At 42.3% G+C, this 25474-nt stretch overlaps 1 protein-coding gene and 1 non-coding gene across 2 annotated transcripts in view; one reads left to right on the top strand and one right to left on the bottom strand.

Moving 5' to 3' along the window:
- LOC126176696 (uncharacterized) overlaps positions 1-25474 on the top strand; it is an 84329-nt gene that overhangs the window by 22377 nt on the left and 36478 nt on the right. The window contains exon 2 of the mRNA XM_049923858.1: positions 14437-14497. Within this exon, the coding sequence (XP_049779815.1) occupies positions 14448-14497 (50 nt within the window). The 5' untranslated portion in view covers positions 14437-14447. The remainder of the gene's footprint in view (positions 1-14436; positions 14498-25474) is intronic.
- Trnas-cga (transfer RNA serine (anticodon CGA)) lies at positions 7786-7860 on the bottom strand. Its single transcript has one exon. It is a non-coding gene; the product is annotated as a tRNA-Ser (tRNA).

Below are 25474 nucleotides of genomic sequence, written 5' to 3'. Positions count from 1 at the left end.
GTCACGTTGGCATCCCGGGGAACGAACGTGTTGACAGGCTGGCCAAAGGGGCGATCGACGCCCCAGCTTTGGAGATTGGCCTCACAGCTCGCGACCTGCAGCTGGTGTTGCGCCGTAAGGTGCTTGGGGTGTGGTCTGTTGAGTGGCATGGCATGACAGCCCAGAATAAACTGCGGTCTTCTCGCAGGGACTCTGTCATCCTGTGTCGGCTCCACATCGGCCATACATACCTGACGCACGGCCATCTTTTACGTCAGGAGGATCCCCCCCTGTGTCGGTGTGGGTCCCGGCTGACGGTCGCCCACGTATTATTGGAGTGTCCCCGACTGCGCACCCTTCGGCAGTCTTTTAATCTCCCGGGCACCTTGCCTTTGATTTTATGCGACGATGCCTCCATGGCTGACAGTGTTTTACATTTTATCCATGCTAGTCCTTTTTATGGTTCCATTTAGAGTGGTCCTGCACCTTTCCCTGTGTGTGTCTCTTGTCCTCGAGTCTCTCATATTTGGTTGCAGCTTTTAGTGTGTAGTCGGTTGGCTGACTCTTTCCTTTTTTTGTTGTCGTGGTCAGTCAACCAGTCTCCGGCCATCTTCTTTTTTTTCTGTTTCTTTCTGTCTGGTGTTCATCTGTCCTCTTCGTGTCTGTCATATTCGTTACCGCATTTGTGTTCTTTTAGGGCCTGGGGGGAGTATCCTTCCCCTAGGGGTTTTATCTGCTCCGCGCCTTAATGTCTCGCCTGTTTTTGGAATGGGGGACTGATGACCTTAGCTGTTTAGTCCCCCTTAAACATCCTAACAACCACCACCACGTTCCACACACAGGCTTCCATCCTGGACATTTTCGACCGTACTCTCGTGTTTCTCCGCGGGATCTTCTCGGGGCCTCCCAAGAGGCCATGGATGTCTCCGCGCTGTCCGTGTCTCCCAGGAAGTGAGAGTTTTTTTTTTTTTTTTTCCACGGGGGGAAAAGTGTTGTGACAGTGTCACAACATTTAAGTGTGCCGCCACGTCAGTACATGCAAATGGCGATAGAGGCACTCCGCAACTCGGCTGAGTGCGGGAGCGCCACCTAGCTACGAACGGCGCTGGCCGCATGTCACGGCACGGCAGTCGAATGACCAATACGGAATTGGTAGCATGTAACCAGCTATTGTTTCTACGTTTGTATATCCACACAATTTATTAGTGATTAAAGGTTATAACAGTAAGAATATAAGTAAACTTTTATCTTTTTATATGTACAAAAATCTGAGAATAACAGTAGTAAAATAAAAATGTAAAATTTCAAGATATGCCACATCAGAAGGTTTGTTTACATTAGATTATAGATCATAAGAAATTGTTTTTACAGAAATTGAAGGGGCTTTAGAAATAAAATAATGTTTCTCAACTTGACGGATAATAAGATTTTATTTATCATTGTCAAAATTAAATTTGGAAAATAATCAAATCTATGTGGCATTAGTTATGATTGCAAAAATGTGTAGTAATACCATAGAAAAATTTAGAAAAGAGCATAATTTTACAAATTCTCCAGAATATAACATACTTATATAAAAACCATGAATTTTTTACTGTACAACTGAAATCAGAATAAACAGTACCAATAAACAAGATGAAGTAGTAACATGGGGTGGTACAGTAACCTCTGGTTGATTTAGAAAACCGATAATCTTGGTTTACCATAAACTTCAGTGTATGCTTTTTAAATTCTTTTACCTATGTCCCCATTTAAGGGCTCTGACATTTCATGCTCTGACCTGTAGAATTACAGTTTTGTTTTTCCTGATGGTGACATTTCCTGAGTAGTCCTCTCCTGGAGATACAAAGGAAGGCTACTTTATTTCTGGATTATTTTACCTAAGAGGCTGTCATCATCATTACACTGTACATTATAGATGCTTGCTTCAGTGGGGAAAAAAATGACTGCTCTACTTTTCTCTTGCTTTCAGCCATTCACAGTACCAGCACAGCAAGGCCATGTTTGTTAATATTATAAGGCCAGGTCAACCAATGGTCTGAAATATTGCCCCTGGAACTACTTAAAAGGCTGCCACCCATCTTCAGAAATCATGAGTTTGTCAGATCTCTTTTACAGATACTGCTTCACCGTGGTTGCACCTACTGTTCGGCTATCTGTCTCATTGATGCACACAGGCCACCCCACCTTCGCAAGGTCTTATCATTCATGGGGTTATCGAATGAATTGTGTGATGGGATTGTGGATGTGCTAGTGTGGAGGATACAGCATATTATTTTGGATGGAGTGTCATCAACAGATGTGGAAACAAATTCAGATGTGTCCCAGAGAGGTGTGTTGAGACGCTTGCTGTTAATGATGTACAGGGTGATTATAATTAAAGTTAAACTTTCAAACCGCTGTAGAAATAACACCACTGGTCAGAATGACATCAAATTGCAATGGAAAATTATCAGAGAAGGAGAAAAACGTATGGCAAAAGAAAAATGAATAGTTACAAAATGTAGCAATAGATAGCCCTGTAAGCATCATAATTTAATAGTGGTCAACTACAAATGACAAATGAATCATACAACAATGCCTACATACAACAATGCCTAAGGTGTATGTTTGACTTTAAACAAACTACTACTCAGTGTTCATGGTTGTACAGGTGTGATACTGTTAGTTACATAAGCTCCTCCACCACGGCGAGGTTATATCACAACGGATGAGAAAAATTGGTTTTTAATTGTCCTGAGGCCAAGAACTGCATAAAAAGCATCACTCGCATTAGTTTTTAATTGTCCTGAGGCCAAAAACCACATAAAAAGCATCAATAAAAATCAAAGCAGATTATTAATTTCTGTGTGACTGGCACAAAACATGTTCAGTATGCTGTCCACCATTTTCTGCAAAAAGTTGAAATCGAGAAACAGCATGTTCCACAACTGTTTGAAGTGTTTCTGTTTGAAGTGTTTCCAAGGTCACGCTCAGAATATGTTGCGCAACACGTACCTTCAATGCTGCTAAGTTAGCAATCGGAAAATTGAACACAGCATCTTTCAGATAGCCTCACAGCCAGAAGTTACAAAGATTAAGATCAGGTGATCAGGATGGCCAGGCTGTAGGGAAATAGCGGCTGATAATTCTAGCAGTTCCAAAACGGCGCTTCAGCAGCTGCTTAACTGGATTTGCAATGTGAGGAGGTGTGCTACCTCGCATAAAAATGATCCCATCCGCACATCCATGCTGTTGGAGATCTGGAATGACGTGGTTGTGCAAAAGATGCTCATAGCCCTTACCAGTGATGGTACAGGTAACAGGACCGGAAGCACCTGTCTCTTTGAATAAATATGGCCCTATGATAAATGATGCTGTAAACCCACACCACATAGTGTCGTTTTCAGGATGAAGTGGTACTGGTTGATTTGCATGTGGATTTTCTGTTGCCCATGTTCAACAATCCTGTGTATTGACATATCCGGTTAGAAAGAAGTGGGCTTCATCTACCCTCAAAATCTTCCACGGCCAATCATTGTCCACTTCCATGCGAGCAAGAAATTCTAAAGCAAAGGTCTCTCTTGCTGGCAGGTCAACAGGAAGCAACTCGTGCACATGGGTAATTTTGTATGGATAACAAAGAAAGATGATTTGTAGGATTTTACGCGCCATGCTCAAGGGTATGTCCAATGTTTGGGCAATTTTCCTTGTACTACTTGTTTGTACACCACCACTCATCTTCTCCTGCATAGCTGCGGCCACTGCTTCCACTGACATTGAATAAATTCGTTTCCTCCCTCTACCAGGTTGCACACCAAAAGAACCTGTCTTTTAGAATTTCCAAACCATTTTCTCCAGACCCATGTACCAATGCCACTTGTCACCCTGGAGCAGGTGCCTGTCCAATCTTCTCCTTTGAATGGATTTTTTTGTTCTGTTGGTGTCACGTTTTTTCTGTGAATAGTTTCAGCAGCTTTGCTGATTTTGTGTATATTGGTGTGCTCTCCACCTTGGTGAGACACACTGCTCCTCTCCACTCTCAGTGCACTCTTCCACATCACTGGCAGGTGTCATGTTTAGGGTGCACAGAGGCCTGTTCAGTCACTGAAGAAATACACATCTAAGTTAATGTAACATAATGCCCAGGAAAACTGACTTTATAGTTTTATAGTCCAAGATTGGCAATTAGCTAAACTTTTATGTGGATACTATACTGTTCTGGTGCATGTGATGTTTATTGTTCCTTTAAGACAACTGAAAACATAGTATATGTACTGTAATGTTTAATGTAGTTATAGCTTTTTGCTGCAGCGTACAAAACTGCCCTTTTGTGAAGGGGTAGAAGAACTAGTTTACTCTAGGTCTACTACTATTCTGTGCTATACTTTATATCTAAACTGTGCATATCAAAATCTAGTTCTCTGTGATTCAGGCCCTATAATGAGTTTGTTGCACTTTGTTTTGTATGCAGCTCTTTGGCTGCTGATTTGACATGTGTTTGTTCACCATTTGGAGCTTTCCCTCTACACTGCTCTTAGCACTTTAAATTCGATGCGCAAGTCACCGAAGTGGCATCAAATCCAAAGACTTACACCTGGCGAAAGGTCTACCCGACGGGAGGCCCTAGACACACGACATTTACATTTAGCACTTTAATTGTTCTCACTAATCCGTTGGATCCTGGATTATAAGCTGAAGCACTTTTTGTCTGTGCCAGACCCTGTGTATGGCAGTGCTCACATCCCTTAAGTGTCTGGTATTTTTCCTTTTTAATGTCAGCTTATTATATAATGACTCCACTAGTTTAATAATCAGATCTTTAAGATAATCTAAACCAACTCCAACTGATTCATGCAGTTCACATACAAGTCTTGGGGGGGGGGGGGGGGGGTTGTTAGGGCATCTAGTATCCACCTTAGAACTTTGTTTTTCACTGCCTAGAGTTTGTACTAATTGGTCTGCATGTCATTCCCCATGAGGAGCACACATGTGTTACTCCATCTGGTACCATAATTTTGTACAATGTTCTTTTGATTTCCAGTTTAAGGAAGAAGAAGATAAGGGCTTTTGTGAGGTTTAGGCCCTGAGTTCTCTTTCACAGATGTGTAGATGGAACGACATATTTTTGTCCAGGATTGCTCCCAGGTATGTGGCAGAATCTCTCCAGGGAAGATCTGGCCATTTCCATGGTACACAAATGACTGTGGTTTCCCCTGAACTCACAATCATTTTATATCCCCTACACTAGTTTTCTACCAACTCCAGCTACCTTTGTAAGTGTCCTAAATATGAGAGGTACTGCCTTCCACTTATATAGAATGCTGTGTCCCTGAATTGGTATGTGATGTTAGGTGGATGTCATTAGTTTTTATGTTAAAGAGTGTAGGTGATAGGACAGAACCCTGTGAGATGCTAGCCTGCAGTAATCTTTTTGAGGAGCGTTTTCTGTCTTCTTCTGCCAAAAATGACCAATCTGTGAAATATTTGTCAATGAGTTTCATAACGTTGTTTGAACACCAGACTATCAACCCATACCTTACCATATGCATTTTCTCAGTCTAGGAACAGTGGCATTGTGAAATTTGTGTAACTGAAGTTGTGCCTAATGTGCTCTGTGAGTATGACTACATGTAGTTCTGCAGAAACCTTTCCCTGGAATCCAAATTGTTCCCATCTGATGTTTTGGTCATCCCTCAAATTTCCTTCGATCCTTTCAGGTGCCTTGTTTGCAAGTGTTTTTGCCATATTGTGGAGTAGGCTGTTTCAGTGGTGGTTTTGAGGATATGTAAGTACCTTTGTGTGTTGTGTGAGTTGCTCTTCCTCACACTGTTCTCTGGCTCTGAGGTTGGGCTGTGTTAGTGAGTTTTGCTCTTTGTATGTGTTAACTAACAACTTGGGTTTTGACAAGGCATTTAAAATGACTCCCTGAGTCACTTTCATCAGCCTCTTGGCTGGACGTTGTTGTCAAAGATTGTTTTACTATTCACTTAACTGTTTTTCAGGTTCTTTCAATAGTGTTCACTTACACGCAATCTTGAGAGTCTCTGGTTTGCTGCCAGGATGTTCTGTCAGAAATTTTCATGTGTAATGGGGTGAGGAGGGAGGGGGGGGGGGGGGGGGCGGTGGCATTGGGCTGGAGATGATTTGCAATGGTGGTTGTGGTTTGAACACATTATGTAACATGTAGTATTTTTGCTGTAAGCTATCTGGCAGGACTGCCTAGCATTTCCTTTGATGGCAAGTCTGTTGATGGATTTATAGTTTCTGTGAGGATCCTGCGATACTGGTCCCTGTTAATCATGTCTGATTTTCTTGGAAAGTCAGGTGGAGGTTTCATTCTGCAGAATTCGACCAGCACCGGGTTGTGGTCCAAAGTAAGATCTTGTATTCTATCCAGTGTTATGTCACAGTCAATGTTTTGTATGATTATTATGTCTAGAATGTCTGAGCTGCATCCTATTACATTTGGAAGGTGGTAGCATTTCCTGGCCTATGTACGACATGGTGAAATGAATCTTCAAGCTGGAGGAGTTTGTTATGCTTTAGGTTGGTTGTACAGGAATTTCATGTCAGATGTTTCACATTGAAATCCTCATTGTTCGCAACTCTCAGTTGTCTGTCAAAGGTTTACCATAAGTCCCCTTCAAGCAGTTGACAGTTTGGGGCTATATATGCTGCGCTGTCAGTCAGTTTGCCCCTTTCAGTTTTTATGGGAACATTGGTAAGCTCCAGTTCTTATGGGGGTAATTGGGGGGGAGGGTGACTTCTGCATCATGCAGTATCATTTTTTAATGAATGTGGTTGTGCCTCTTCCCCACTTGTTTGGGCTTACTGTATGGTAACCAGTCATATTCCTTGGCCTGAACGTATTACAAGATCTGAGATGGCTCTCTGAAACTAGCACGACATCTACTCCATGCTCCAGTAGAAATGTTCGCAGTTTCATTCTCTTTTTTAGTACTGTTCACATTCCAGTTGTAGAACATTAGCTCCTTGTTTCATACTCCTTGGCATGCTATCTATTACAGAATCATCTTATGGAGTTCTTGGAGTAGGATTTAGGTTTTTTTCCTCCCTTGTCCAGAGTGCTGTGAGACATTTTAGCTTTTCTTATGGTGAGAGATATGATGTTGAAGTCCATTTTGAGTGCACAAAATGTTCATACAATCTTATACAGTGCCTCTATGAGGGTCTTCTACTTGCCTTTCTGTGACTTGGGTGGGGTTCCCAAGCAGTAACATCTATAGCTGTATCAGTACTCCACAAGCCACCTGATAGTGTGTGGCAGAGGTTACTTCTGGCACCACCAACTGATTCCCCCTTCCCTGTTCCTCTCACAAATGGCACGCAGGAAGAGTGAATGTCACTAAGCCTCTGTATTACTTCTAATTTCTTTTTTGAATTTTCTCCCCGTGATCATTTCGTGAGATGCACTTGGGAGGAAGCAATATAGTCCAGAATGAGATTTTCACTCTGCAGCGGAGTGTGCGCTGATATGAAACTTCCTGGCAGATTAAAACTGTGTGCCCAACCGAGACTCGAACTCGGGACCTTTGCCTTTCGCGGGCAAGTGCTCTACCAACTGAGCTACCGAAGCACGACTCACGCCCGGTACTCACAGCTTTACTTCTGCCAGTACCTCGTCTCCTACCTTCCAAACTTTACAGAAGCTCTTCTGCGAACCTTGCAGAACTAGCACTCCTGAAAGAAAGGATATTGCGGAGACATGGCTTAGCCACAGCCTGGGGGATGTTTCCAGAATGAGATTTTCACTCTGCAGCGGAGTGTGCGCTGATATGAAACTTCCTGGCAGATTAAAACTGTGTGCCCGGCCGAGACTCGAACTCGGGACCTTTGCCTTTCGCGGGCAAGTGCTCTACCAACTGAGCTACCGAAGCACGACTCACGCCCGGTACTCACAGCTTTACTTCTGCCAGTACCTCGTCTCCTACCTTCCAAACTTTACAGAAGCTCTTCTGCGAACCTTGCAGAACTAGCACTCCTGAAAGAAAGGATATTGCGGAGACATGGCTTAGCCACAGCCTGGGGGATGTTTCCAGAATGAGATTTTCACTCTGCAGCGGAGTGTGCGCTGATATGAAACTTCCTGGCAGATTAAAACTGTGTGCCCGACCGAGACTCGAACTCGGGACCTTTGCCTTTCGCGGGCAAGTGCTCTACCAACTGAGCTACCGAAGCACGACTCACGCCCGGTACTCACAGCTTTACTTCTGCCAGTACCTCGTCTCCTACCTTCCAAACTTTACAGAAGCTCTTCTGCGAACCTTGCAGAACTAGCACTCCTGAAAGAAAGGATATTGCGGAGACATGGCTTAGCCACAGCCTGGGGGATGTTTCCAGAATGAGATTTTCACTCTGCAGCGGAGTGTGCGCTGATATGAAACTTCCTGGCAGATTAAAACTGTGTGCCCGACCGAGACTCGAACTCGGGACCTTTGCCTTTCGCGGGCAAGTGCTCTACCAACTGAGCTACCGAAGCACGACTCACGCCCGGTACTCACAGCTTTACTTCTGCCAGTACCTCGTCTCCTACCTTCCAAACTTTACAGAAGCTCTTCTGCGAACCTTGCAGAACTAGCACTCCTGAAAGAAAGGATATTGCGGAGACATGGCTTAGCCACAGCCTGGGGGATGTTTCCAGAATGAGATTTTCACTCTGCAGCGGAGTGTACGCTGATATGAAACTTCCTGGCAGATTAAAACTGTGTGCCCGACCGAGACTCGAACTCGGGACCTTTGCCTTTCGCGGGCAAGTGCTCTACCAACTGAGCTACCGAAGCACGACTCACGCCCGGTACTCACAGCTTTACTTCTGCCAGTACCTCGTCTCCTACCTTCCAAACTTTACAGAAGCTCTTCTGCGAACCTTGCAGAACTAGCACTCCTGAAAGAAAGGATATTGCGGAGACATGGCTTAGCCACAGCCTGGGGGATGTTTCCAGAATGAGATTTTCACTCTGCAGCGGAGTGTGCGCTGATATGAAACTTCCTGGCAGATTAAAACTGTGTGCCCGACCGAGACTCGAACTCGGGACCTTTGCCTTTCGCGGGCAAGTGCTCTACCACTTGCCCGCGAAAGGCAAAGGTCCCGAGTTCGAGTCTCGGTCGGGCACACAGTTTTAATCTGCCAGGAAGTTTCATATCAGCGCACACTCCGCTGCAGAGTGAAAATCTCATTCTGGAAACATCCCCCAGGCTGTGGCTAAGCCATGTCTCCGCAATATCCTTTCTTTCAGGAGTGCTAGTTCTGCAAGGTTCGCAGAAGAGCTTCTGTAAAGTTTGGAAGGTAGGAGACGAGGTACTGGCAGAAGTAAAGCTGTGAGTACCGGGCGTGAGTCGTGCTTCGGTAGCTCAGTTGGTAGAGCACTTGCCCGCGAAAGGCAAAGGTCCCGAGTTCGAGTCTCGGTCGGGCACACAGTTTTAATCTGCCAGGAAGTTTCATATCAGCGCACACTCCGCTGCAGAGTGAAAATCTCATTCTGGAAACATCCCCCAGGCTGTGGCTAAGCCATGTCTCCGCAATATCCTTTCTTTCAGGAGTGCTAGTTCTGCAAGGTTCGCAGAAGAGCTTCTGTAAAGTTTGGAAGGTAGGAGACGAGGTACTGGCAGAAGTAAAGCTGTGAGTACCGGGCGTGAGTCGTGCTTCGGTAGCTCAGTTGGTAGAGCACTTGCCCGCGAAAGGCAAAGGTCCCGAGTTCGAGTCTCGGTCGGGCACACAGTTTTAATCTGCCAGGAAGTTTCATATCAGCGCACACTCCGCTGCAGTGTGAAAATCTCATTCTGGAAACATCCCCCAGGCTGTGGCTAAGCCATGTCTCCGCAATATCCTTTCTTTCAGGAGTGCTAGTTCTGCAAGGTTCGCAGAAGAGCTTCTGTAAAGTTTGGAAGGTAGGAGACGAGGTACTGGCAGAAGTAAAGCTGTGAGTACCGGGCGTGAGTCGTGCTTCGGTAGCTCAGTTGGTAGAGCACTTGCCCGCGAAAGGCAAAGGTCCCGAGTTCGAGTCTCGGTCGGGCACTCAGTTTTAATCTGCCAGGAAGTTTCATATCAGCGCACACTCCGCTGCAGAGTGAAAATCTCATTCTGGAAACATCCCCCAGGCTGTGGCTAAGCCATGTCTCCGCAATATCCTTTCTTTCAGGAGTGCTAGTTCTGCAAGGTTCGCAGAAGAGCTTCTGTAAAGTTTGGAAGGTAGGAGACGAGGTACTGGCAGAAGTAAAGCTGTGAGTACCGGGCGTGAGTCGTGCTTCGGTAGCTCAGTTGGTAGAGCACTTGCCCGCGAAAGGCAAAGGTCCCGAGTTCGAGTCTCGGTCGGGCACACAGTTTTAATCTGCCAGGAAGTTTCAAGCAATATAGTGTCCGACACTAAGCGAGGCACCACAGTGGTTAGCACACTGGACTCACATTCGGGAGGATGATGGTTCAATTCCGTGTCTGGCCATCCTGATTTGGGTTTTCCTTGATTTCCCTAAATTGCATCAGGCAAATGCTGGGATGGTTCCTTTGTCAGGGCATGGCCAACTTCCTTTCCCATTCTTCTCTATTCTGATGAGACTGATGACCTCGCTGTTTGGTCTCTTCCCCTAAATCAACCCAACCCAATAGTGTCCGACGCCTCCTTTAACACAGTCTTGAAATCTCAATAGTAAAGCCCTCCGCATTGCACAACACCTTCCCTGCAGTGCATGCCACCGGAGTCTGCTGAGCACATCTGCAATTCTCTCACGCTGACCAATCCCACGACGCAATGCACCACCCCCTGGTGGATCCTCTCCATCTCCTCTATCAGTCCTATCTGGTAAGGATCCCAGATAGATGAATGATACTCAAGAATCAGTTGAAAAAACGCCTTGTATGCCACTTCCTTCATGGACAAGTTACATTTCCATAAGATTCCTCCCATGAATGTCAGTATTACATCTGATTTTCCTACTATTTGCCAAATGTGATCAGTCCTCTCAAGACTGCTCTGGATGGCCACCCCCACATACCTACCTCCAGATACCCCACAGTAGATGGTGTTTCCAGCAATTTTTCACTAGCAGTGTAGTTGTGCAATAGTGGATTTCTTTTCCTATGTATGCACTTGTGTGTGACCTCCTGTTTAGGGTTGAGTCTGCATGGGGTCCTGCTTGTAGGATTGTAGTGTTCGGGAGATTGCTTGTTCTGTGCACTGTGATGTTCTGGGGTTGCCTGTTCCATATGGTGAGATATGGCAATATCTAGAGGGCCTGTTGTTTCTCAAGGAGTGATGGGAAACCATTTTAGGTATGTATGACCTCAAGAATTTGCTGTCCTGTGGTGTGTTGTGCTGGCTGTTGTGATTTTTGCTACCTTCATGTTGGTTGCAGGAATTTTTCCCATGTTTTGCATTCTTTGAGGTTGCATGTTGTTGCTTTGTTTTCTCTGATGGTTTTCGAGCTTTTGATGTCTGGGGCAACCTTTCCAAGAGTTGGCGTGAGACCTCCATATATGATATATAGCAGCCTTTCAGTGGAGTTAGCCTGACATGTTTTATGCATTTGGCTAGCATGTTGCAGTAATTTGCCACGTGTGTAAGTCCCTAGCACTGCTGGCACTGTGGCTGCCATACTTTAGATTTGTAGTACTCTGCAGTGATCTTAGTGTGCAGGATGTGCTGCAGTGCACAGATATTTTCACTAGCTGTTGGTGTGAGAAGGCTTACTTTGTAAATTGTTTCCTGCCTTAATTTATGAGTCTTCCTATTTCTTTTTGTAAACTGGTAGACATTACTGGGTTTGAAACCAGCTGATATTGACTCATCTTTAAGTTCATCTCCTGGTACTGTGTGGGGGGAGACCTTTTGTCGCAATATTAAGGATTTTTTGTTCTCTAGTTTAATGGTGAAATTCGGTGTGTCCTGTTCCTTATGAGAGGTTGCTGACACATTATAGTCTTCAAGAGTCTCAAAATGGTATTTTATTCAGTCACTTCTGAATACTTGTCATAAGGGGGCCTGAGATTTTTGCTATGACAGCATTGTTAAGCTTTGTGGACTCATTCACTTTGTAAACTACAATTTGGGAAATATTGCTAGGCCTTGCAGCCCATTGGCTGCCACTGGCCTGCGGTCATGTGCTGTTGGTGGGTTGAGATTGGACTTTGATGGTGATGGTTGTCAAGTAGTTGGTGGGATTTGTGTCTCTTGCTGAGGTGGTTGGTGTCTGAGTCTGCTGGTCATCTGTGATGTGAGATGGTAATTTTGGTTCTGGTACAGTGTTCCATTCAGCATCAGAATTTGAGTCACTGTTGTCACTGAGGGTGTTGAACCTGTTGTGGCTCACCAAAGTGATGCTTGCAGGTATTATTCTCTGTGGAGTTTGCAACCATGAGGGGTTTTCTCCCTTGTACCTTTTTGAACCCAGCCCATGAGTTGTTTGGCACATAGGGGTGGCGATATAGCTGATCCTACCTGCCGTAGCTGAGCGTAGTGGTTTTTCGTATGGCTTCAGCTCCACTGTGGTGCAGGTGTCATGGCCAGTTGTTGTTTTAAATGTTTTTTTCTTTTTTTCATCTTGTACCACATCGTGGTTTGCTAAAGATTCTGGGACTTCGCGGAATTTTTTTACCGGTGCAGGTGCCACAAGCATATCAGCTGGTATGAGCGAAAGGGGCAAATAACATGTATGCATTCCGAGTTCTCTGTTGATGTTCTAGGACAAACCTTTCTCCTACCGGTAGTGATGTTGTTGTTTTTCCAGGCATCGTGTGTGTTAATTTTGTGTGCTTGTGTTGGATTTTGAGTCTGTCCACCTTGACTCCAATATTTACTTCTACCTCTCAACCCCCCCCCCCCCCCCCCCCCCAGGTTTTTTCCAGGTTTTCTACATTTGCTTACAGTGAGCAGGCAGTTTTAAAGTCTTTTGACAATTTTTGCATATTTCTGAGCTAATCCATAGTAGTTTTGTGCCGGACTTGGCAAAGCATGGGTTTGTCCTGCCTTAGCAGGGGCACCTTGAAGCATGACGTAACACTAACTTCCCTACAATTCTGCCTTTTCTGGAATACCTACCTCAACACCTAAACATATGACAACATTGCTTTCTTCTCAGCAGGTGGCATTGGTGGTGGCAATGGTAGCAGCTACAGTTGACTGCTGGCAGGAGTCATAGTGGCCTGCTCATACTACAGCCACTTCGATACTATGTTTGCATCGATATTCTCTAGATACCTCTCACTAAGGTTTGTCTTTAGCAAGTTTGGAAGGGGGGGGGGGGGAGGTGTAGTCTTGCTCCCTCTCCTCTGCTCCTGCCCAGACACTCTTAAACAGACCACTACTGCATTATCAGACTTGTTTCAACATTTCTCCACTCCACATAATTTATCCAGATGAGAAACAGCTATCGATTTTTCACCATACCACCAACAACTGTTGAACATTCTGCTTCTCAAGGGACAGATGACCATGAAGTTTGGTCCTGTAAAACAATCATCAGCAACAGTATTAGCATTGTCACCTCTGGCTGTCTTTGAATTTCTGATTGTCAATCACACTTATATTGAGTTGAAGAGCTATCTATCCTGAAACACAGATGCTTGTTCTGTTACATTCTCTAGTCTTACCTACTTACCAGAGATATAACAGTACAATCTTGGTTTTATTCCTCATGTTTCTTTCATAATGTCATACTGTAGGTCTTTAATAACCTTTCTTCTCTATGAGAATTCTAGATCTTAAGAGATTAGAGAATGTGCCTTTATTTTTCTGTCAAAGCTGTTTCTAGTTTTTTCCTATTTCAGCAGTTCTTCCTTATTATCTGACATTGTACTTCACACATGCACAATGACACCTTGTTACTTGTATTAGTTAGCATAGCTTGACTGTAAGGACATGCTAAAACAAATGAGGAACGCAGAAAAATGTTAAAATAAAACTTCTAAATTACCATATCAGTTACAGTGATCAGGAGCATCAATCTTATTCCTAGCACTGCATTTATACCATATCTTATCATGTAACAAAATATATACCTTCATACAATACTCATATGGAATATGCGTTTAAAAGGAATAAATTGAGAAATATTCCACTGATAATGTGTTGATTACATGAGTGATAGTACTGAGAGAATTACACAGGATTAATTAAGATACCATAGAGTGAGATGAATAAAAATTCTTGTAATTTCTTGAAGCATGCAGAAAATATAATATCCTTTTATTTGGAGTGAACATGCTATTTTACATCAATGAGGTAGGCAGGAACACATGTTTGTATATGGTAATTTAAAACTTCTAAGCCGGATCCCTTGCTTTTGCAGGCAGTATACTATTGGTTACACCATCTGAGCAAGCCTCATGACATTTCTTAGAAGCATTTGTTAAAAACTGCTACAGTTAACTGATTACTGATTTAATAACCACTCTTTTAAAGTAACGAGTTTGCTTTTAAATTAGTAAATTCTTTGTGTCACCACATCCCATTTCTGTTTTAGTTGCTGTGAAAATGCTGAAGGAAATACTTGTGATGTTTTGCATCCCATTCATTGTTACTGGGTAAGTACAAAGTCGAATTAAATGTGATCTTTAGATACAGACTTTGCTTTGTTTTACTTCTGTCAGCTATCTTTTAAGTTAACGACCATTTACTTATGTGGAAGTAGAGCTTCTTTTAGTACTTGAAAGTGTGTATTGAACTGGGTGTGGAATTCATGGCTTGGGTAAAAGGTAGTGCCAACATTACTGAAATTCATACCAGACTTTATTGACAGAGGTTCACCATATCACATCCCCTCAATGTGGTTGCCCAATATCTCTGTCACCATCCCCCACACAGATGGAAGGTGTTGTATACACTATCAGCATGTCCATCTCTGTCAATGTCTCAGAAGGACTGCTCTACAGCCCAGACGATGTCTTCATTTCTGTTGTAGTACTTGCCATAAAGATATTCCTTCATTTTGGTGAACAGGTCATAATCACATGTGCTTATATAGGGTGAATATAGTGGATGTTCCAGTATCTCCCACTGCCACATACACTGGAGGTCTTGCATTGGATTCACTGTACAACATCATGCAGTTCATTGTCAAGAAAGGATGATTGGATACAGTGCCAGAAAGTTCTGCCCATTTCTTCTCATTGCAGGATAAAGGTGATGTCACAAGAAGCTGCAGTAGCAGGCTGCAGTAGAAGGTGATGCAAGATTAAGCTGGGCATATTATTAGCCACAATAAACATCACTTTGGTACCAGATGGTTCTTGGTGCATGTTCTGTGGGTGAGGAGAACCAGAAGATTCTATTCATTGGATGGCCACTTTAATTGTGGTTTTTATGACTGAGCCCAGGTTTCATCCATATGACAAGGAAGTCTTTCTTCATCCTCACTGTGGTGATGATTGAGCATTTCCTCTGCATGTGCTCTGACCATGTGCCACTTCAGTGTTGATCCAAGCATGTTATTTATGTTTCCTAAAAATTCTGTTAGACCACTTGAACTGGTGTCCTGCACTTTTAGACAGCACCTGCTGAAACTGACTCAAACGTAGCTGTCACCATTCACTGCACTACTTAAATTGACCTTAATCTATCAGCTGCAGACAGCATGTATACCATTTGATGTACATCCTTCATGTTACAGCAGTGTTACCACTACTTTTTATCCAACTCTCATATAGTATGTGACAAAAATGGAAGATTTTATCATCATAGAATATTTATGTACCTAAATACTGCTCATTTAAAGGTTTGTATTGACTTATTTCTGTTTAAAAGATTCCTTTCCATCATGGAAAAAGTTTTTTCAGGAGAAACAACTTTGATTTACTTGAAAAAGGGTTTGAAGGTAACTTTTTTTAAGGTATTAAATTTGAAAAACCTCTACTACTTTCAAACTCAAATGAGTGCTGGCAACAAGTTTTATCAGTGAATCATTAACTCGTGAGAACTAGGATAGGAAGGTCTGTATCAGTATTCGTTCAAAAGATGACAGAAAGGAGGGAAGAATAAGAAATAAAGGCAAATAAAGAAGAGGAAAAGAGAATGATGAGGCAACAACTAAAAAATACACCTAATAATAATTAATAAAGTAAAATAAAATGAGAAGAGGACCTAAGGAGAAGAGGAGAATGAAGAAAAGCCACAAGTGTTGAGATACAAGGTCTCATCCAAAAGCTTAGAGAAACTGATACTAAATGGAAGGTTCCAAGTGGTGGTTAGTGTTTAACGTCCCGTCGACAACGAGGTCATTAGAGACGGAGCGCAAGCTCGGGTTAGGGAAGGATTGGGAAGGAAATCGGCCGTGCCCTTTCAAGGGAACCATCCCGGCATTTGCCTGAAACGATTTAGGGAAATCACGGAAAACCTAAATCAGGATGGCCAGAGACGGGATTGAACCGTCGTCCTCCTGAATGCGAGTCCAGTGTGCTAACCACTGCGCCACCTCGCTCGGTGGTAGGTTCCAAATGGTCTATGTGTCACATTAGAAAGGAGTTTTTGTGGAAACTTTAAAGCACATGCTAACATGCTCCACAATTACATATCTCTGAAGTAGAGCTGTGTAGAACCTCATTCGAAAACAAGAGTTATACCTTCTGAACATGGAACAGAGCATGCACTCCTGAACTGCTTTGGAGTCATGCTCTCACACTGACTAATAGGAGTCTCCCACCTTTTGGCCCTACAAGTTCACGTCCCATTCTATCGTTTGACCTCCCACTTTCCAAATTCTACAGAAATGCGGGCCATTTGGGGAAGGATGCCTTACATGGTGCACCAATTCTCCTGCATCTCTTCTCGTCATGGGTTTGCATCTGCACCTGCAATTCAACTATTTGGGTGAGGATACCTTTTGGGTTATGTCATCTTCTTCTGTTGTCTCCTGTCCTCTTGTGCCCCAGTGACAATATTGGATTTCTTGGCACCCAACATCCAGCACGGTAGCCAGTCCGATGTAGTGGGGCCAATATGAACCCACTTGGTGGTAGCCCCCTGACAACACAGGGATCACACTGCTGATGCCTGAGCTGTGAACTTTCCATGTATGCCAAGGAGTAGATGCCCATAGTCTTAGGGCATCGCGACTCCCAGTGACGGCCATCCTACCAGGTGGCCTTTGCTGTGGCTGGGTGGCACCTGTGGGGAGAGCCCCTGATCAGAGTGGGTGGCATCAGGGCAGGCGATATTGAAGTGGACCAACTTATCTTCTGCTGGGGACTGAATGGCCCAGCAGTCTCTAAAAAAGGAAAAGTTGACATTAATGCTGAGAGGTACAACCCCAAATCGTTCCCCTCCCTAGCCACATCATTGGAGGAACATAGATCCATGGACAAGAGAGAGCCTTATTCACCAAGGTATTTAGCCTGCAACAGAACGGATTGGGCTCCTTTTAGCTATGAAGCCTCAATTTTTTGTTGAATATCTCGAGGATAAATTTGGGGAAGTGGCTGCGCTGTCAAAAGTGAGAAGTGGGGCAGTCCTTATACAACCAGCATCCCCCACCCAGTCCTTTGCATTACTCGCCTGTGTCCACCTGCGTGATATTCCCATTTCCATCACTCCCCATAAAAGTCTCAATATGGACCAGGGGAGTCATTCCAGTCAAATCAACACACATTAAATAAAAATTTTACCTCACCCTCTTAGATTTTGCTGAAAGTTGGTATACTTATTGTGGGTGCTGAAACTAAGAAAAATACCAGATTTCAATGTTTTGCCTCAAACCATTCCTGAAATATGGTCATGTAAACTTTTCAAAAACTGGCCAAAAATATGTGAACGGACCTTTTTTAAATTGCCTTAGGAGCTGCCCTAATTGAGCTAGAGAACTGGGAAAGGTGTCATTTTGCAGCATTTTTCATGCTCTTTCCAGTGATACACAAAAAACATAGCTTCTAATTAATAACATTTTTCAAAATGGTAATTAATATTTTGATTTAATTTTTTTTTACAAAAAGTACATAACTGAAAATTTTCAAAATATTTCCATAACTACTTCATACTGTTGTAAATCACATGGCAAAATATAAATGTGGGATGATGATGGGTTCATTGTTAAAAAAAATTATTCCAGACTCTTGTTTTTCACTGACGGCCCTAGTTTGACCAAACTGACCTTTAAGGTAGTATGTCAGTAGAGGACCATATACATAGGGCTTGATGTCTGTACAATAATTCAGAGACTGGAGCCATTGTTGAGATGATGTAGCTTGCATTGTTACCTTCTAAGGCTTTGTGTGCCTACAGCATTATTGTGCACTGTGGTTTTAGTGCAAATCAGTTGTTACCTCTGTGTTGACCAGTCTGTATCTATTATATTTAATAGTTCATTTTCAAGTAAATCTATACATTGAAGGACAGTTTATAAGTGGTTTTTGTATAAATATGGAACCAAGTAAAAAGTGCAGTGCTGTAAGAGTGCAGTGTTGTAATCCACTGAAGAAGTCAAATCATTTTATTAAAGACAGAAAAAAACTGAGAAATGTCACAACATGGATGCCCAAATTATTTCCTCAAATACCAAGTGGTGCCAAGATTTGTGATAAATATAGGAAAGATGTAACCAAATTGAAAAATACACCAGAGCCCATCAGTGATGAAAGTGTTGAAGAAGAATCTACTGGATCAGAGATAATCATCCGAGACCAAGACCCTGACTTCACTCCAACTTCAGTAGCTGTTAAAACATTTAACACAACACTTCAAGAACTAGGTGAGTTCCCAATTGACAAGAGAAAACTAACATCTAGGCATTACGCCAAATCAAAAGTGAAGAAAATCTCATCAATGACACGTAAACTTTTTGTTGCTCCTGAAACTTCGTCAGATACTGATATTGATGAATCCGTTCTTGAAAATCTTAAAAGAAACTTTAAAAATTCTATAAGTAGAGCAAAAAAATTAATGGTTCTTACAAGTTTACCTGAAAAGTGGAGTGTCAGGAAAATAATGAGGGAATTTAATGCTCCTAATTACATTGTTTGGCAGTCCAAAAAAATTTTGAAAGAGAAAGGATTCATGGAAGGTCCAAACCCAAAACCAGGGAAGTGTTTACCAACAAACTGTCAAAACTGTACATTCATTTTATGAAAATGATGAAATTAGCAGGGCAATGCCAGGTATTAAAGATTGTGTGACAATTACAGAAACAAGTGGAAATAAAACAAAAATATCAAAAAGACTTATTTTGTGAAACCTTAAAGAAGCTTACAAACATTTTAAAGACACACTGTCTGCATGTGCACAATACCCAAAACATAAAATTAATGATAGAAAATGCCAAACTAAATACAGTAACAAACTGCAGCTTAAACAATTATAAGCAGTGCATTGCAAAAATGCTTTGCAACCTATCATCAGTTGATTTCAACATGGGAAACTGTGAATACTGCCCAGGAGAAACTGTCATACGTAAAATTTTAAAAGACTCTCTTCATGAAAACTTAATTGAACAAGTTCAGTTCCAACAGTGGATGTCAGTTGACCGATGTAATCTGGAAATCGTTCAGAAAACTTCTGAAGAATTCGTAGATTTATTTTGTAGTAAGATGTCGACTTTGATTCGGCATGACTTCATTCCCAAGCAACAATGAACATTCCTTAACTGCACAAGAGAAAACCTTATGGAATCTGAATTTGTTGTCGTATGTGATTTTTCAGAAAATTATAGTATAGTTCTACAGGGTGAAGCTCAGAGTTTCCACTGGACAAGACAACAGATTACCATTCATCCTTTTGTTATATATTACAAACAGGAAGACGAAGTTGAGTATATGAGCTTTGTCATTGTTTCTGATTGCCTGGAGCACAATACAACTGCGGTTTATACCTTTCAAAAGAAGCTAATTTCATATCTAACAAATAAATTTCAAAAGATTCCAAAAAAGGTATACTATTATTCTGACAGTTCTGCCACTCAGTATAAAAATAAGAAAACTTTCTGAACCTTTGCCTTCATGAGGAAGACTTCAACATAAAAGCTGAGTGGCACTTTTTAGCCACAGCACATGGGAAAGGGCCTTGTGATGGAGTAGGGGGTTCAGTAAAGAGACTGGCAGCTCGTGCAAGTTTGCAAAGGCCATACCAAAATCAGATCCAAACCGCACGGGATCTATTTGAGTGGGCAGTAGATAATATCACAAATGTTGATTTTGCATATTCCACTCAGGAAGACTACGCTGCTTCAGAAATATTCTTAAAAAGGCGACTTGAAGAGGCATTGACAATCAAAGGAACACAGCAATTTCACGCTTTCATTCCCAACACTACATCAAAATTAATAGTCAAATACTTCTCAGGTGATATGCAGAGTTGGGAGAGGGAAGTAACTACATCACCAGACAAACTGAAGTTACAAGATGTATCAGGCTATGTCACCACTGTATATGGCAGAAACTGGTGGCTTGGGTACATTTTAGAAAAAAAAAAAAAAAACGAAGAACTTGATGAAGTGAAAATAACTTTTGTTCATCCATGTGGACCAGCTAAGTCATTCTCTTATCCTGCATATGAAGATGTCCTGTGGGTGTCAGTTGGGGATGTTCTCACAAAAGTGAATCCATTTACTCCAACAGAGAGAACATAATTCTTAATGAAAGTGATGTAAACCAAACCCAGTCAGCTTTATTAAAATGTAATATGTGAAGTTCCAAGACAATTTATTGGGAAACTGCTTTCAACTCAGAACTTAATTTTTGTCTCAGGTTAGTGTTAATGTATATTTTATAGAAAGTTGTTTCAAAATTATTGTTAGTACCTATTGTGTTAAATTTAGCTATGTACAGATACCTGTTACTCAAAAACAAGCATTACGTATTTAATTTGTTTAATAGTTCCATTTAATGTACTGTTAGTGAAGTTGTATGAAATTAAAATAAGCAATCAACTTAATTATAAAATGTGCTGATTAGTTTTGGTTTAATAAGGTGATGTTTTGATATTTCTAATTTTACTTACCTTTCAGTATATTTTAAAGAAATTCCTGTTTGTTAAAGGTCAATTTGGTCAAACTAGGGCCGTTAGTGAAACACAAGAGTCCAGAATAATTTTTTTTAACAATGAACCCATCATCATACCAGATTTATATTTTGCCATGTGATTTAAAATAGTATGAAGTAGTTATGGAAATATTTTGTAAATTTTGAATTATGTACTTTTTGTAAAAAAATTAAAATTAAATCAAAATATTAATTAGTATTTTGAAAAGGTTATTAATTATAAGCCATGTTTTGTTGTATATCCCTGGAAAGAGCAGATTGCATTTCCTTAGGATTCTTCCAATGAATCTCAGTCTGGCATCTGCTTTACCGGCGATCAACATTATATGATCATTCCATTTTAAATCACTCCTAATGCGTACTCCCAGATAATTTATGGTATTAACTGCTTCCAGTTGCTGACCTGCTATTTTGTAGCTAAATGATAAAGGATCTATCTTTCTGTGTATTCGCAGCACATTACACTTGTCTACATTGAGATTCAATTGCCATTCCCTGCACCATGCGTCAATTTGCTGCAGATCCTCCTGCACTTCAGTACAATTTTCCATTCTTACAACCTCTCAATACACCACAGCATCATCTGCAAAAAGCCTCAGTGAACTTCCGATGTCATCCACCAGGTCATTTATGTATATTGTGAATAGCAACGGTCCTATGACACTCCCCTGTGGCACATCTGAAATCACTCTTACTTCAGAGGACTTCTCTCCATTGAGAATGACATGCTGCGTCCTGTTATCTAGGAACTCCTCAATCCAATCACACACCCAAACCTCCCCAAACGTCCAGGACATTGGTCCCCTCCCCAAGCTGGAGATGCCCCAGCCTCCTCCGGCTCCTCTGATGCGGAAGGGGCCACTTGGAACCTTCCCTTCCAAGGTCTCTACTAACGCCACAGTGTACACTTGCCAATGGCTGAAGGAGGCACAAGCTGCTGGCCGAAGGGCTTCACGATCTTTCTCCATTCCTGAAGCTACTACAGAGGTTCCGTCCGAGCAAACCCCTGCAGAGAAGTGAGAGAACAAGCATATGAAGAAGAAGTCTACTAAGAAACAGGACCCTCCAGTGGCCCCAACACCACCACTCCCTACCAGTTCTGTGCCTGAGGATGAAGTGGAGATTTTTGCATCCCCTGAGGACCTGGCTCTCACCAAGACCTCATCTGCAGTGGTGATGGATACAAATACTCAACCAGTGGCGGCAGATGACGCTACAACATAGCCTGCCTCTTTGGTCATTACATGTCTTCCCAGATTCCAGAAAGTGTCATCTTCCAGTGGAACTGTGGCAGTTTTTTCTCCCATCTGGCTGAGTTACATCAACTTTTAAGTGCTACACTTGCTTTTTGCATTGTCCTTCAGGAAACCTCGTTTCCTGCAATGCGGACCCCCACACTTCTGGGGGTTCAACAAAAACTGTCCTGCCTGTGACAGACTGTCCAGTTGATTTTGCATCTTTGTCTTTACCTCTGTCTGTAGTAAACCTGTGCCCCTTCAAACAACTTTAGAAGCTGTGGCTGTCAGGGTGAGGACAACGCAGGAAATTATCATATGTAACATCTACCGCCCTCCAGATGGTGACCCACAGCCCCATGTATTGGCTGCACTTATTTCACAACTCCCCCCCCCCCCCCCCCCCACCTTTTCTCCTTCTGGGTGATTTTATTGCCCATAATCCTTTAAGGGGAGGAACTAAGGTTACTGGCTATGGCAAAGATGTTGAGGACCTGCTAACTCAACTTGACCTTCGCCTCCTAAATACAGGTGCCCCCACACATTTCATTGTGGCACATGGCACATATTTGGCCATTGATCTCTCTGGCCTTCTCCCATCTATCCACTGGAGAGCACATGGCGACTTGTGTGGTAGTGACCGCTTTCCACTCTTCCTGTACCTACCACAGTGTCCCTCATCTCGCCGCTTGCCCACGTGAGCTGTTCCCAAGGCTGACTGTGACACTTTCACATCCGCTACCGCCGTTGAATCTCCGTTACATGACACCATTGATGAGGTGATTCACTTGATTACTAATACCATTATTAATGCAGCTGAATCAGCAATCCCTTGTTCCTCCAGTTGCCCCTAGCAGATGTCAGTGCCTTGGTGGTCACGAGAAATCGCTGCGGCCATTAGAGACAGTAGGCAGGCTCTCCAACATAACAAGCACCACCTATCCCTGGAGAATCTCATTGCCCTCAAATGGCTCTGTGCCCAGGTTTGCCTACTCATCAAACGAAGGAAGTCTTGGAAATGCTATGTCTCAACCATTGGAACACAGACCTCCCCTTCCCAGGTTTGGACAAAGCTCTGCTAACTTTACAGCTATCAGACCCCTGTAGGTGTCCCTGGAATTTCCACAGATGGAGCTGTATCTGCCAATCCAGATGTAATTGCAGAGTGACTTTTTCTCCGTGCCACCCTTAGCCATATAATGTCCCTTCAGTGCATGGGAATTTCTCAGTGCTCTTGCTGACTGTTCTGACACATTCCCTGGCCCAGACCGCATCCATTCGGAAATGCAGAAGCATTTGTCAGTGAATTCCCAGCGCCACCTCCTTGCCGTCTTCAACTGCATCTGGAGAGATGACGAATTCCTGTCGCAATGGCAGGAAAGTATCATCACCCCAGTGCTAAAACTTGGTAAGAACCCACTAGATGTTGATAGTTATCATTGTAACAGCCTAATAAACGTTCTGTGCAAGCTACTTGAACATATGGTGAGCTGGCGGTTATGTTGGCTTCTTGAGTCTTGGGGCCTTCTGGCTCCATTCCAAGGCAGTTTTTGCCAAGGGCACTCCACCATCAACAATTTGGTGCACCTGGAATCTGCCAGAATTCAACTCAGAAGATTGCTGCTCATATCAGACGCAGTCAGGAGCCAGCACCCAGAGACAGTGATCACGTATATATGAGTTGTGCTTGTATGATGTGTTGTGTGTTTTATACTTCAGAAGGAGGACTTCATCTGAAAACTTAAATGTTTAAGAACTATTTTTCACTGTGCCTGTCTGCAGCTAAACACCAACTCTTTGTGGTGAATAGTGGTGTATCCTTTCCATATTGCAATAATTCCATCCTGAGCTTCCGATCCTTCCATATTAATGTTATTTAATTTGCCTAGTTTTCATAAATTTGCAGTTTAATTTTTCTACCCACACTATTTTTTAAACGTAGAAGCTCCATCCCCTGACATTTTAGTTGACAAGGATGTTCCTTGTGTTTTGGTTGCAGGTTGGTCATTTTTCTGTTCCTCTCACTACCATTTTCAAACATTTTATAAGAATTCCAACTTTTCATTAATTTCCTTCTGTGAATGGGTATTAGAATTACAAAGTTTGTCCATAAAATCCATTCACATGTTGCCTACTAGACCTTGTCTGTAATTGATGTGTATTTATTCACATGAATTCCTCTGACTTAAGTTTAGTAACTGCTCTTTAAACAATTCCTTTAAGAAATATATATGTAGGGTGATTCTTATAAACATTTAAAAACACCAAAGTGACATAGACACTGCTCACTGTTTCATGTAATTTACTGCAAGACACATGTCAGGAAATACCCCAAAAGTGGATGAAAAATGTTCAGCATGTGGGGTCACCAGATGGCATACCACGGCGCACATGCAGTGGTTGGGTTTGTCGATCCTACACTCACCTGTAGGAGGCAATGCTGCACATTACTACACAGTGATGCAAATTTCAAATATTTTTTGTTAATGCGATCTTTTGTAAATGTAGAAGTTACAAAATTACTCTCCTCACCGTAAACAACCAAAAGCTGTTCTTATTTTGCATTTCTTTCCTTTTGTCCCTTTTTTTGTTTACATATGTTATTTAGTAAAGAAAACATATGTCATTTACTGGTAACAACGAAATTCAGAAGCTTATACACATTTATTTATGATGAAATACAGAAGTTTTTTGTTGTTCTGTTCTTTGAAGTGAACCAGTGCTAGCCATGAGACTGGTAAATAAAATAATAAAACTTACCTCAATGTAGATACATAATCCTCTAAACCAATGAAAAAAATACTGCCTCCCACATGCAAGATTCAAACTGTGAGCCCCACACATTAAAGCTGTGCATGTAAGCCCAGAGTCACACCAATGTGAATACTTGACTGGAGTGGTGCAAATCAGGTGTGAAGACTGATAGGTTCAACTGCTGTATGTGCGGTGACGTACATCATCTGGCAAAATCACATGTTCAATAATTTGTCATCCAGTTCTGGGGTATTACCCAAAATTGTTGGGCCCATGTGTCTTATATTATGTCTCAGAGTCATTTAGAGGCTTTTAAGCTCCAATAAGTGTGTGTGTGTGTGTGTGTGTGTGTGTGTGTGTGTGTGTGTGTGTAGCTTTAAAAACTGTCACTAGCTTTCTTACTTACAAAGAAATGTAAAATAAACAACCAAGAAAATTATCTAAATATTTAAAAAAATTACCATAAAATTCAAATGACCATTCCCATAAAATTTTAAATCCAATTATTTGCCAAAAATCCTGGACACTGCACTTCTCAGTGCATGAAAAA

The sequence above is a fragment of the Schistocerca cancellata genome, chromosome 3 (assembly GCF_023864275.1).
Source record: "Schistocerca cancellata isolate TAMUIC-IGC-003103 chromosome 3, iqSchCanc2.1, whole genome shotgun sequence".
NCBI classification, from domain to species: Eukaryota; Metazoa; Arthropoda; class Insecta; order Orthoptera; family Acrididae; genus Schistocerca; species Schistocerca cancellata.
This window is presented reverse-complemented; position numbering and strand designations above follow the sequence as displayed.